General features: G+C 36.0%; 1 protein-coding gene across 1 annotated transcript in view; it reads left to right on the top strand.

Annotated features, from left to right (window-relative positions):
* The window catches only part of LOC149831537 (signal recognition particle 9 kDa protein-like), a 30551-nt gene extending 22536 nt beyond the window's left edge, over positions 1 to 8015 (top strand). The window contains exons 3-4 of the mRNA XM_090012116.1: positions 7431 to 7524; positions 7656 to 8015. Of these exons, the coding sequence (XP_089868242.1) occupies positions 7431 to 7524; positions 7656 to 7732 (171 nt within the window). The 3' untranslated portion in view covers positions 7733 to 8015. The remainder of the gene's footprint in view (positions 1 to 7430; positions 7525 to 7655) is intronic.
* The last annotated feature ends 7451 nt before the right edge of the window (positions 8016 to 15466 follow it).

Raw genomic sequence — 15466 nt, 5'->3', positions numbered from 1 at the left:
CTTATTTGATAAATATAATGGTCCCATCATCCTAGCAAAACATATCTCCTCATGAAAATTATTTGAAAGAACACCCGACTTCAATTGATTGCGGATCTTTGGTTGTAAGTGTTTTATACTTTTCCATAAAGGAGATAAATTGTTTCCAAAAGCCATTGAATGTATATTCATGGGTATAGAGAGAACAAAAATGGATATAGATGTTTTGATCCTAAGAGTAACAAACTATATATTTCTAAAGATGTAACATTTTTGGAAAATGAAAATGGTTTTGAGAAGACCAAAGAAAATAATGAAGTTGATTATACATTTTTATTTGACCTCTTGCCACTAGAAGAGTTAAATTCTTGTGATCATTCTTTGGATGACATAGGGGATAATCCCTTAAATATCAATGAAAATGGTGATGATAATGTCCATGAAGAATCACCTATAAATAATTATATTATTGATAAACCTATGCAAACTTATACCCGACATGAACAAAGGAATCCTCTAAATGCTTTAGAAAAATATTCTCAAAATTCAACATTAGAGGAAGCCTCTTTTAGGAGATTCAATCGTATCTCCAACCCACCAAATAAGTTTATACCTTATGACACATTAACACCAAAATATAGATCATGTTTAATTGCATTGCATTCCTATCATGAACCATCACATTATAACGAGGCCAAAAATTTTCCTCAATGGATGGAAAATAACTTTATTACCCATAAAAAAATGTATAGGATGTAGATGGGGTTTTAAGGTTAAAACTAAGAGTGATGGGTCTCTTGAGCGATACAAAGCTAGGTTAGTGGCCAAAGGGTACTCTCAAGAGTATGTTATTGACTATGAAGAAATATTCATCCCGGTAGCTAGAATGACCAGCGTTAGGACTCTCATAGCCGTTGCATCTATTAAAAAATGACCCATCTACTAACTAGATGTGAAAAATGTTTTTCTAAATGGTTAATTAAACAAGAGGTTTACATGGATCCTCCGCTGAAATTTTGTATTGAAAAAGGTAAAATTCTTAAACTTAAAAAGACTTTATATGGTCTAAAATAAGCTCAAAAACCTTGGCATGATAAATTTAGTAATGTAATAACTTATCTGGGTTTTCATTCTTGTTATACTGACACTGCTCTTTTTGTTAAAAGTACAAGTTCTATAGTTGTTATTCTTCTACTTTGTGTAGATGATATGATTATCACTGAAAGTGATAAACAAGGAATAAATGATATTAACAATATTTTAAAATAAAACTTTGATATGTCTGATTTAGGTTTCTTGAGATACTTCTTAGGTATTGAAGTTGCGTACTCTCCAAGAGGGTACATTATTTCTCAAATGAAACTTGTTGCTAACATTTATAATAAGTCTGGTATTTCAGATGATAAAAAGATAGAAACCCTAAAAATAATTAATACAAAATTGAGATTGAAAGATGAGACTCTACTCGAAGATCCTACTCCTTACTGTCAACTTGTTGGGTCATTCACATACTTATCCATCAGTCGACCAGATATAGCTCATGCGGTTCACTCCATCAGTCATTTTTAGCATGCTCCTATCACTGCACACATGAGTGTTGTCTTGAGAATTGTCAGATACATCAAGAATACTATAACCAAGGTGTTTTTTTATATCCTTATCTTCTTCATTTGATTTACATGCTTATATTGATGTCGATTGGGGTGTAAATCCAGATGATAGAGTCTCAACTACCGGTTTTTGTGTATTTTTAGGTAATGATATGATTTCATGGAAACTCCGCCTGTGTAGTTATACACTGCCGGTCCCAAGCCCGGATAAAGGAGGAGGGTTGCGGTAGGCCTGTGACAGCCAGCATAAAAACTTTGTCATATCCTATGAAAATGAACCAATATGAGAATTTCGTTGGGGCGTTCCCTACTGAGCGACGCGCTGTACTCTCTAGGCCCGGAGGCAGTGATAAATGTGCAAGGGTTGCTAGGTCGTCGCCCAGAAGCGACGCGTCACACCGGCGCCCGGGTGTGGTGTCAAATAGGCAAGGGTTCCCTCACTTTGTTGGACGGGTGGGGGTAAAGAAGTTAGTCCAAGACCATAAAATTAGGTTAGCCACTTGGAACATAGGGTCTTTAACTGGTAAGTTGGTAGAGTTAGTAGATGTTATGTGTAGGAGAAAGATTGATATTTTATGTCTTCAAGAGACCAAATGGGTAGGTGAGAAAGCTAAAGTGATAGAACCTTGGGGATATAAGATTTGGTATACAGGAATAAATAGGAATAGGAATGGAGTAGGGATTGCTATGAGTCGTCAGTTTATAGATAATGTAGTTGAGGTCCGTAGGAAGGGTGATAGAATTTTACTTATTAAATTAGTATTAGGTACGGATATTATTAATATTATTAGTGTTTATGCACCTCAAGTAGGTTTAGATGATTCCATTAAGCATCAATTTTGGGAAGATTTAGATGGAGTAGTACAAGAGACATCTTATGGAGAAAAGCTTTTCATCGGCGGTGACCTTAATGGACATGTAGGCATTAGTAGGGATGGATTTGAGAATATCCATGGAGGCTATGGTATAGGAGAAAGAAATGAAAGTGGAGAAAGGATTTTAGATTTTTGTTTGTCCTATGATATGATCTTAGCAAACACTTGGTTTAGGAAGAGGGAGTCTCACCTAGTAACATTTAAAAGTGGGGTTAATACGAGTCAGATAGATTTTTTCCTACTTAGAAAGAGAGATAGGGGTTGTTGCATCGATTGTAAGGTTATACCAGGAGAAAGTGTAGCTACACAACATAGAGTCTTAATTTTAGATCTTAGAATTAGACAATGCCGCAAAAGGGATAGACATAGGATAGATCCTAGAATTAAGTGGTGGGCTCTGAAAGGAGCTAAACAAGGAATGTTTGTAGAGCAGGTAGTTAAGGAAGTTGATTGGTGTCTCGAGGAGGATTCAGAATCAATGTGGAATAAGATAGCGGGTGGTATGAGAAAAGTAGCTAAGGAGGTATTGGGTGAGTCTAAAGGCGGTGCACCACTAGGTAAGGATACATCATGGTGGAACGAGGATGTCAAATTAGCTATTAAGGTTAAAAGAGAGTGTTATAGAAATCTAAGTAAGAGTCGTGATAATGAGAATTTGGAGAAGTATATGATAGCAAAGAAGGAAGCTAAAAAAGTTCGAAACGCGAGGGCTAAGGTATATAAGGAGGTTTATGACAAGTTGGATACCAAAGAAGGCGAGAAGGATATTTATAGGCTTGCAAAGATGAGAGATAAGAAATCGAAGGATTTGGGTATGGTTAGATGTATCAAAGATGAAACGCAAAGGGTTTTAGTCAAAGATGAGGAGATTAAGGAGAGATGGAAAGATTATTTTGATAAGCTATTTAATGATAGTCATGCTCAAGATCTTGGAGACTTCTCCATTCCTTTTCATGAGATAAATCGTGACTTCATGCGCAAGATTCAAAAGAAAGAAATTGCAGAGGCTTTGAAGAAAATGAAATCAAGAAGGGCAGTTGGCCCAGATGGTATACCTATCGAGGCTTGGAAATGCTTGGGAGAGAAAGGTTTAGAATGGTTGACAAATCTTTTTAACTTGATTTGGCGAACAAATAAGATGCCTAATGAGTGGAGGAAGAGTACTTTGGTGCCTTTATATAAGAATAAGGGTGATATACAAGATTGCACAAACTATCGTGGTATAAAACTCATGAGTCATACTATGAAACTTTGGGAGAGGGTGATTGAGTCTAGGTTGAGGAAGGTTGTCATGATATCGGAGAATCAATTTGGTTTTATGCCTGGAAGATCAACTATGGAAGCTATACATCTTCTTAGACAACTTATTGAAAGATATAGAGAGAGGAACAAAGATTTGCATATGGTTTTTATTGATTTAGAGAAGGCATACGATAGAGTACCTAGGGACGTTCTCTGGTGGACAATGATGAAGAAAGGTGTTTCTCTCAAGTACATTAGTATAATTAAAGATATGTATGAAGGAGTAGTAACCAATGTCCGCACTTGTGGAGGGGTGACAACCAATTTTCCGATAACGGTTGGGTTACATCAAGGATCTGCTTTAAGCCCTTTCCTATTTGCGATAGTGATGGATGAGCTTACGAGATCAATTCAAGAAAATGTACCGTGGTGTATGTTGTTTGCTGATGATATTGTTTTGATTGATGAGTCTAGAGCTGGGGTTAATGCTAAGTTAGAATTATGGAGACAGACATTGGAAGCTAGAGGTTTTAAGTTGAGTAAGAGTAAGACTGAATATATGGAATGTCGGTTTAGTAAGCAACGAAGTAGTGATGGGAGTGTAGTGAAGCTTGGTGAGCAAGATATACCGGTGAATGATTATTTCAAATATTTGGGATCCATCATTCAAAAGTATGGAGAAATTGATGGAGATGTAAATCATAGGATAAAGGTTGGGTGGATGAAATGGAAAAGTGCTACTGGAGTGCTGTGCGATCGTAGAATGCCATTGCGGTTGAAGGGAAAGTTTTATAGGACGACTATTAGACCCGCTTTACTATATGGTACGGAATGTTGGGCTGCCAAGAGACATCATATTCAAAAAATGAGTGTAGCTGAGATGCGGATCCTTAGATGGATGTGTGGAAATACAATAAAAGATAAGATTCAGAACGAAGAGATACGTAAGAAGGTAGGTGTTGCACCCATTGAAAATAAGATGCGAGAGAATCGTTTACGGTGGTTTGGATATATTCGGCGAAGGCCTAATGATGCTCCAGTTAGAAGGTTGGAGAAATGGGAAAATATATTAGTTAAAAGAGGTCGGGGTAGGCCTAGGAAGACTTGGATGGAGATGATAGGAAAGGATATGAATGCTTTGAACCTCACCGAGGACATGGCGTTGGATAGAAATGATTGGAGGAAAAGGATTCATGTGGAAGACCCAAAATGAATTTCTTTTTTGGTTCATATCGCTGACCCCAATTGTTTTGGGATGAAGGCGTAGTTGTTGTTGTTGTTGTTGTTGATATGATTTCATGGAGATACAAGAAACAATATAAAGTATCATTATCCTCAATTGAAGCTGAATATCGTGCAATGACTACAACTATGAAGCTTGTGTGGCTTCAAAGTCTTCTTAATGATATGAAAATAATCATCTTCACTCATTCGATGATGTGTTGCGACAATAAGAGTGCAATTTACATCGCAAGCAACCACACCTTTCATGAGCGAACTAAACATATCGAGATGGATTGTCATTATGTACTTGATGAATATCTAAGAGAAATTATTGCATTGTCGTATGTCACATTAGAGTACTAGTTGGCAGTTTTCTTCACCAAAGCTCTTCCTGATCTTCGATTTATTTTTTTCATTAGCAAACTTTCAGTTATTTTCCCGTAAGTTTGAGGGAGAGTGTTAATATATATATATATATATATATATATATATCTTAACAAATTTATGGTTGCTTGTGTCCATGTTTTGAACTTTGAGTTGGTGTTTTAGCAGCTACATCAAATAGGGTGAAACTGCTGCTACCTTTGGTGGAATTTCTTTTGTCTCATATTTGCTTGCATGTGGCTTTTGTTTACACAAGCAGAGTCTCTTAGGTAGTGTTTGGATGTATTTAATTTTTTAGTGTCTATTTAAACAATACAATTGTCTTTTGTAATGAAATGGATTGAATCCAACACATGCAAGAACACACTTTCAATGTAGAATACTTGATTGAATCCTCAAACCACCCACACAAGGGTCTAACAAATTTGATATTGCATAGACACTCTCTAAAGAGATGAAGACACAAGGTCTAGAGGGACCTATTTATAATACATGAGGATACATATGGGGCAGCCCCATATGGATGTTGGGGCTGCGTCACGGTCATATTTATGACTGTTGGGGCAGCTCCAATAGCTATATGGAGCTGTCCCAATCACAAAAGACAAAAAAATGAAAAAGTAAAAAAGTGAAAAAATAAAAATACAAAAATCCATGGCCTAATGGGCTGATGCCTATCTAGTGAAAGGACCGAAATACCCTTGATGGGTATTTCAGTTTACATAGGTTTATATATTTATATATAAATATATGAATATATATGAATGCACATATCTTAACATCTTTTGGATGAACTGGTTATTTCTTAATTACAATACACAAAAAATAAGCTGAGATACCTTTGTTTATGTGAATATTGGAATTGTTTTTTGTGTTTATATTTATATTTTTTGTTTAAATTGTACTATCATCACAAATTCAGCTCAAGTTTATTGAATAAGGATCCAATAGTAAAAACTAGTATGGCTAGACACAGATTTAAGATTGACTTCTATCTACTAGGATTCATGGATTGAACCAGAGTTACCACAAGCTTCTTAGATAGGTGGGAAACTCGCTTAGAAAGCGCGATACTCCTCGCTTCCGAAACTTGATGAGAACCTCGAATCTCCACACTTCTCGTATACTTTCTACACGCTTCATCTATTCTTCTTATATGTTTTCTTAACTTTTCTTGTTTTTTGCATTTTCTCTCTTCTCACTCACTTCCATGTTTTTTCTAAGTTGGTAGTCATCATTTTTAGATTTTGTTAAAAATTTAATTCTTACACTAAAAAAACATGAAATTTAATATTTGTCACTTTTATTTTAGTTTTTATTTGTGTTTCATTTTGATTCCCATTCAATTCTTATATTTCTTTTCTTTTCCTCGCTTCTCGCTTCCACTTCGCATATCGTTTCCTGTTTCCGCTTTCTAGTCTGGCAACCGTGTAATGAACCATATCCAACTCATGTTTCTAATATGGATCATTGTGGATCCACGTAGCTTTTGACCCAACCTTGACACATTTGATTATTGCATCAGTTTAAATAGAATCAGTTAAAGTCCCATATAGGTTTGAACTAAGCTCTTTGATTCTAAATAAGTTCAAATAAAGTCCCTACTGTCAACTTGGTTCATTATAGTTTGGACCTATGTTAGATTTGTAGTATCACTTTTGGGTCCAGTAAACTCATTTGACCCGAGTAGATCCAACCTACATGCAATCTACACACCTGCAATCTTATTTTATCTTAAGAAATATTTTAAACTATTTTGCAACCAACCACAACAATAATCTAATCCTGTTTATTGTTTATAAATATTTATAAGATGCATTCGTTGTTTATAAATAGTAACGTAGATATATCCCTCAGTCTCATATTGGCTTGGAATTTTTGAAGGGGCTTCCTATAGTCTCATATTGGCGACACTGCAGAAGCCGTGCCCAAGTGTTGCACTGACACCGACGTGGGTGTGTTTCCCTTTTATAAGTGTCCCTGTTACACTTTGTTCATACTTGAACATCTGAAAAATCAACAGCCACATTCATTATCCCATACATCATGCATCATTTAGTTTTTACAATTAAATTCTCATCTTTTTATACATGCAATTTAACTTTATTTGCTGCAGTGCCTTAAATATAAGACAGACCAGGCACAAGATGCTAAAAAGATGGAGAAGCTGAACAATATCTTTTTTACCCTAATGGCTCGCGGTCCTGATGGTACATACAATTTATAATGCCTTCTCTGAAGAAACTTTAAATTTATCTGGCATTAGCCATTTTTATCTCACTTGGTTATGTGAGGGCTTTATGAGCTTGAATGTGATGTTCCATTGCCTGGATGTTTGCAGCTGATACAACTGAAGCATCGGGGAAAGAACCAGCAGAAACACAAACATCTAAGAAAGGACGAGGGAGGAGGCAATGATACCTACAGTTTCGGCCTTGTTGCAATTGCTGGTCTCTCCTCTTGGATATTATTCTATTGGTGATGATCAGTTTTGATCAATTGAGAACATTTTGCATGTACCATTTGCTGATGAGAACTGATGGAGGTGGGGGGAGGGGTTCAATCTGCTTGTTCTGAACAATTTTGTTTCATTTTCCATTTGTGATGAAGTTCTTTGGTAGAAGAATTCATTGGAAGCAGTGAACTATCAAGATGGTTGTATTTTCTGTTCTATCATGGAAGCTTGATTTAATGTCTATCATACCAATGAAGTTGTGAAGATTTCTAATTGAACAGGTCCAGGCTTTGAGCGTAGTATCCTTCTGTGTTTGTCTTGTGGCTGTCTATCACTCTGGTTGCCAATATGGTACATGACTCGGATCCTTTTCACATTGCAGATTTAAGCTTATCATAAAACTGATAGTGATTGTTTATATGATATACCATCAGCTGATTGCTTACAAGACCCATTTGATTCAGGCTGGGCCTGGAGCCCATCTACCATGCACATCCTGACTTGCAGAAAGTTGTATATGGTTCATTTGCTTAGCAGATGGCTGCCTCTTATATAAAGTGCGCCATTTTGGAAACTGAAACAGATAAATAGTGAGTAATTTGTCCTTGATTGACCATCTTATGGAAGATCCTCTATAGATTGTACTGCTCGATTATACCCTGCATGGATGACTAAAAGCTACTCTCAGGGACTAACCATGTGGCTATTTTTTCTGAACTGTTTAAAGTATTAGTGTGATGCATCCAGAACTCTTGCCCTGTGCAAGTTGATGAGGATGAAATCTTGGTTTGCATGTTGCACTTCGACATCTGTGGATGTTTGGACATCCTTAAAATTGCAAACATTTGGGGAGTGTTTGGTTTGTTCATCCCACAAGCATTTTGTCATACACCAAACAGATGCGCACTCCTTCAGATTCTTACTCCCTACTATTTCGTCTTCAGTTTTGGCTGCTGTTATCATCAATGCTAGTTCCTAGATATCAAATGTATTTCTTTTTTTGGGCCAAAGCAGAAGTAAAAGTGTTTGCTATTGTGGGTTTTGCACATCTGACCCTCAGGATGTAATCTACATGTTTGGTTTAGTAGAAACCGGCCTTTAGATCATGTTTTTTTTTATGCATTTCAGACTTTAAGGGAGTTAAAAAATCAACAGCTTACAATATACCAAATTTTAAACCTAGTTTGACCATTCTACCCACGTCCATAGGGTCAGATTTAGTCAAAAAATCTTCCCCTATCAGTTTCAACTAAGGGATTTGGAACCCACAAGAGTAGCCAATATTTCCCTAGTGTATTAAAGAAGAGGAAACGAATAAGTGAACTTTTTCATTAATTTTTAATTTGACTTCTAATTAGATGGGATTGTAGAGTAATGGTAAATGAAAACAAAAAAGGTTTTGGTTTCTCTTTCTTATTTTTCTCTAGGTTATGTTGGTGGGACTAAGAGGGGTTTTGCTTGATGTGATTTGCAACATATGTTGAGGGAGAAGCCATGATGATGTAATTGGGATTCTCTTTTTTTTTTTCCCTCCTAATATTTGTTGACCAGGATTATGTGCCTTTAGCATCTAAACCAGCAAACCTCCTACCACTTAAAACCATAGTTACTAGAAGCTTCTTGTTACACGAGAAAGCTCACTTTAGAATTGGGAAACTCCTCACTTTTTCAAAGGAGAAAAAGCTTTGAAAATTTTGCTTCAGAAATACGAGAAACCCGATTCCCTTTAATGGAAAGTTGACTTCCTTCTCGATTCCAAAATCATTTTCTCTTTCACTTTATGTTTCTCTCTCACATTTTATCACTTCCCACTCGCTTTCCCCCTAACTTCATATGTTTTTCGTAATAAATTTTTTATAACAAGCTTACATGTTGGTTTTATATGGTTTTATACATGTGTTCATGTCATTTCTTATTTGCTTCCACTTGCGCTTTATATTTTTTTATATGTTTTCCTTTAATTTTTCATGCACTTGCATAATTACTTCACAACCATGTCCCAGTTATTTTTTTAACACTCTTCCCTGCTTTCGCTTCATGTTGCATTACAAGTCACATTGATCACCCGACAAGGTGCGAAGTATCATGTGTTTAAACAACTTAAGTTCGACAAAAGATGTTGATAGAATCAAATGGATTTCTCAAAATACTGAACCACTCGTCCCCTTGTTTAAGCTAGGGATGTCAATGGATTGGATTTATCTGATATCCAGCCTGATTTTGAATCCAATTAGTCAGATTTGGTTAAGGAAACTGAATCTCATTAGTAGTCAGATTGGGATTTGGTTTAGGATTTTATTACCAAATCTGACAAATATTTGAATCCCATTATATGTATTTTTTCAGATTCAGTATTAGCTTTTTCTCATCCGAATCAGAGTCTGATTATCTGATATTGGATCAGTCGGATTTGGTATGGCTAGATCCAACCCGAATCTGAACTGGTTAAGTTTGTCACGGGGACACACTATTTAAGGTCCTGCTTTTAGGGGATACGACCAGATAAACTGTGACATGATTAGACACGTACAAGCATTATTTTATTAATTTTAAAGTTTTTTAGTAAAATTTAATAATGTTTTAATAAAAAATATTTAATATATTAAAATATCAAATATAATTTTAAATTGATTAAACGATTAAAAAAAACTGTCCTTGTGTCATATTTTTCAATAAATTTATGATCTTGTGTTGAGTGTGGTATCGTACTCGTGTCCATAACCATAATTTGTGCATAGGATTCGATGAAATCCCCAAATCCACTGGCATCCCTAGACCTAAACCTATCTACCTCTAGTGCATTTATCACTTTCTTAAATAGTCCATGTTCAGAATCTAAGTAGATAAGGACCATAATATTTTAAACCTTAAGTTGAATTTCCATGCCCTATGTTGTAAAAAAATTGTACTAGTTGAGGAGGCCAAGCATTTACGGCAAAGCATCATTGAGGTTAGACTCTAGTCTAGGGCTAGTTTAAAACAAGTCTTAGGGTTAGGGTTAGTAAGAGGAATCCATGATATAGATTTAGGTTTTGGGCATAGGGCATTATGGTGTAGGACTAGGGAAAGGGTGAAGATGTGTGAGGACTCAGGTCAGGATAATATCTAAAGGGAGGGAAATACGGCTGCATTATTGCCAAAGAACACCTTAATTGGTAGTCGGCTATCCCTTGTCTTCTCTAGAACAATCTCCATTGAAAGAGGTAATATGTAGGGTACTTGGTGGTTGAACCTAGGCTATAAATGGATCAAGTTTTACTTCGGTTGGATCAGATCCATATCCATTTTTTACTGATAGGGGCCCACAAATTTTGTCTATTGTGGTATTAGGCAAGTAGGATCTCAACTGGATCTCCTTCACATGTATATGGATCAACAAGATGGCACTTGAATTTGAACTTGGTAGGGCCCAGTTTGAGCATATGCCGACCTATATCCGAACCCTGATGGATCTGTCCCATATTTTAGTTACATCCATAAACCTGGCATTCTTCTTGGATCGCCAAATCTACCAACTCCTCTCTCTTATATATATATATATGTGTGTGTGTGTGTGTGTTTCATTTGGTAAGGGGACACTCATGAATGTCATCAAATTGAAGAGATATCACGAGTTCAAACCCACAGGTGTGTGCGGCCATTGTCATGAGACTAAAGCTCAGTATACTCCCAGGTGGGCAAAGAGGACCTGAGGTTTTTACACCAATGATCTCAGTAGTGAGTGAGGTGGTTTTCCCGGTTTATCCAAAAAGGGAAAAAAAAGATGGAGAGAAAATGTGAATTAGAAAAAAAGATAGATAAAAAATAGGAAAAGAACATTCATTTGTATGTTAGGGTATGAATGATGCCCTCATCCTAAAGGGCAAGCTTATCTATGTAATGAATCTATCTCGTGTAACCTAGCTTGGAGGGCATCAGAGTATGAACTAAGCAGGGTTAATTTTCTCAACATGGTTGACCTTCTAGAAGAATGTCTGGATAACAATAAGTTAATTTAATTACGCCGTTGGAAATATCTTAAGGGTATAAATATTTCCTTTTTTTAACCTAGTAGGTAGCCCCTAACAATATTCAAACTTAAAACCACCCAAATAATACAACTCTAGCAATATCTGGCCTATGGTAAACTTATAATTGCCTGGTAAGAATTATTGACATGGTCATATAAAGTGCACCAATGTTTTTAATCTAAAATTTCATTTATTGTAAGGATTTAACAACAATATCATGGTCATGGGTTATCATAATTAGGCACCCTAACCAATTCTAAGCTATTGTAGGAGGTACTTAAATAGATTCATGATTATGTGACACATATGGTGCTGTTTTTTGGCTTAAATTAAGACAAGCCAGGAAAACCGTCCCAGGATAGAGACTAGGACACTGATGCATCAAATTGGAACAAGAAAAATAAAATGAAATAAAATAAAATTCACTACTCTTGACTGATTTTTTTCAGATAGGTAAGCTGGAGTTGGGGAGACCCCCCACCAGATATAAAACCATACCATTGGGATTTGAACTTGCAACGTCCCCATACAAGGTTACTTGCACTCAATGCTCCTACCAGACAAGCGAAGCTCCCTGTTGGTTACTTCTTGGCTGCAGTGTGACAAATATCGCGAGATTTATGAAAATCTCGCTATAATATCACGAGAAATTGCCTGAAAGTTTTAAACGGCAATTTGTCGTGAGATTTTCAAAATATCGTGAGATTTATGAAAAACCATAAATACCGCTATTTAAACACGATATTTACTTTTTAAACGGCTATTTATCACAAAAAAATCTTATATTTTTATTTTTAAATAATTTTTATTAATATTTTCTTATAAAAAAATCTTTTATAGATTTTTTAATTATTTTTTTTGCTGAGATTTTGCCGAAAAAAACACAAGATTTATGGAATTTTTTCAATTTCTTGCGAGTTTTTTAAAAACGAGAAATTGCCTATAAAAACTTTTGTCACTATGCTTGGCTGTTAAAAATAATACTGCATCGACGTCCTACCAGCAAAGATAAACGCTCCACAATCTTTTAGTAGGAGTTTGTTACACTGCCACTAAAGAGAAGCCCTCTTTTCCTTTGAAAGGGTCACTTTGGAGGGAAAGTGCTTCTCTAGGAGGAAGGTGTGAACCCATTTTGACTGGAAAGCTGTTTTTTGGTATTTATTATGTGGGATCCACAATATATTTCTTATAGACATTTTCGTTCATGTTTCATAGGAAAGATGCCCTATTTCCTATGAAAGAGAGCCTCTTTCATAGGAAAGGGCATGAAACAGACACCCTACTAGGAAAAATTTTCAGACCTCTATTTTTTATGTTAGTAATTGATATTCTAAGTCTCCTAAGCAAAGTCTTTTCTCACTACCTCCTATCAAGTTGGTGATGAAGAGTAAAAGAAGCTGCATAGACCTAGGAGAAAGGAAAATAGAGATATTGAATGTAAACTCTTAAGTAACTTGCTGGATTGCTAATTATGTGAGTAGGGGATTTCAATGTCCTGATCTAGGATTTACCGTCTAGATTGAATCTAAGTGGTTTAATGACTTTGTTAACCAGTGTTTTAGAATCACGGTTTCGCTTCTCTCCTGTTTCCCTTGAATTGATAGGGTGATTGCTCGTCTATCGATCGACACGCTCACCACGTTCCTTCAATCTTTTGGTTAGAACTTTTCCTGTGGAAGGAAGCTCTGATTTCGATTCCGCAGGACATAAAGCCATTAAAAAATAGCCGATTCATGAGTGAAGCCTATCAATTTTCTGCCAATTCCATAGGATACGATACTGACAACATTGCTTTCCCAACCTTCACCTATTTTGGTACTCAAGGAGATTTATGTCCTTATTAAGTGACAAAATGTGTTGGACTACCATCCATTTTTTTTAGGAATCTTGGCATTCAATGTAACTTTGATCCATGTACTGTTGTTGTTTTATGGTGAAAAGGTTTCAACGGCTACTTCACATTTGAAAAAATTTCTGCAGTCTGCAACGGGAATAAGCAAAAGAAGAAAAGAAAAAAGAAAAAAGAAAAAAGAAAAAAGAAAAAAGAAAAAGAAAAAAGTTTGAAAACTGTCATTACGTTGTCGCATATATCATGCTCTGCTCAAAACTGCTAAGAATCGTACGTCATGAAAGGTAGGCCCTTCCTTCATCATTGTTGCTTTGCCTTTTTTTTTCTCTAAGTTTTTTTCAAAGGGTCCTGATCAAATGGTCCATCTCTAGTATCTATGGTGAGCAGAGAGCACTAGATGTAGAAGATGAACCCAGCAGTACCATAATCTTATTGGTGTTCTGTTTGCGTAGCTAGTAGGTCGAGTCACGGGCAGCTCGCTTAGCTTAAACGAGTTGATCACGGAGCTCGCATGAGCTCAAATAAATATAAGTTTTACCTATATAATATATCCTAAAATGTAATCTAGTATAGCTGAATAGATAGTTGACTATCAAAATGGAGGCTTAGGGTTCTATGGTGTTATACATTTTTTTTTGATATGCAAGCTGGGGTTAGGCAGACCACCACCAGTTCATTAATTCTAACTTCAAGTATCCACTATACAAAATTTCACCCTTTTATCAATCTGGGGTGATCTTTCTCTGACTTTGTCATGCCCCCTCTAGCTAAATCTCTCACAAAAAAAAAAACCTTTACGATGGCTGTGACTAATATGGACTCTATCAAAGTTGTACAATGTGTTGATTAGGCCTCCTGGAATTCCTCCCTTCCAGTGATTTCAACAATCTATGGACTGGGTCCACCCTGCTGGTTTCAATAATAATCCTTCCATCTATGCCAGTGTTCAGAAGAATCTTCTGTCACTAAGGACACTCCCTTTCCTCTATCTTTCCTTTCTTGGAGAGCAGCCTGCTTCAATTATTTGTCCACTTGGACTGGGCACTGTATAACCAATTTACCATCTCTCTTGGTATATGCTTTGGATGTTGATCTTGGTTCACCTTAATGGGGGATGATCTCATGATCGCAAAAAACAACAATTTGATAGCTATTGTTACTGGGTGTTCTGAATGCTCGAAGAATCATGTCATTTTCAATAGTTAGATTAGGGCATGGATTCATGTAGACTTCTTTCATTTAAATTTTTATTTAGAAAAACATTCTTTACATCTAACTGATATATAGGTCAATTTCTAATGAATGTTACTGTAACTAAAGTCCTAATTGTGATTTTATAGAGTATTGGAGAAAAAGTTCTCATAATCTATACAGTATTCATGAGAATACCTTTTTGACAACTAACCTAGATTCATTACTCTTTGTTTTGATTTTAAATTCCCATCTACATTTTATTGTCTTCTTATCTTTGGGAAGATATTGGATTTTCATGTTTTGGCCTTATGTAATACATCCTATTCTATGTTCGTAGCCTCACCTTCACCTTTTGCGTTGCCTTATTATTTCCAGGATTGGGATGACATACCAAAAATCCTTTTATTTCTTTCCCTCCATATTACCCATATGATTATCCGAAGGGTGATGTCCCTGCATGTTTGGATTTGATTATCCTTAATTTTTTTATCTGACCATCTTATCAAATCTTCTTTGATGTCCACCCCCGGTTTCCAGTGTGTCCCAAATAGGCCTGAAATGGATTCCCCTATGTGCATAGTCTAAGAGCATCTCAAAAATAGATGGTTCTGTTTCTTCCTCTCATTTACAAAGCGTGCATCTGC

The sequence above is a fragment of the Nuphar pumila genome, chromosome 7 (assembly GCF_984573655.1).
Source record: "Nuphar pumila chromosome 7, dmNupPumi1.hap1.1, whole genome shotgun sequence".
In the NCBI taxonomy this organism is placed as follows: domain Eukaryota; kingdom Viridiplantae; phylum Streptophyta; class Magnoliopsida; order Nymphaeales; family Nymphaeaceae; genus Nuphar; species Nuphar pumila.
This window is presented reverse-complemented; position numbering and strand designations above follow the sequence as displayed.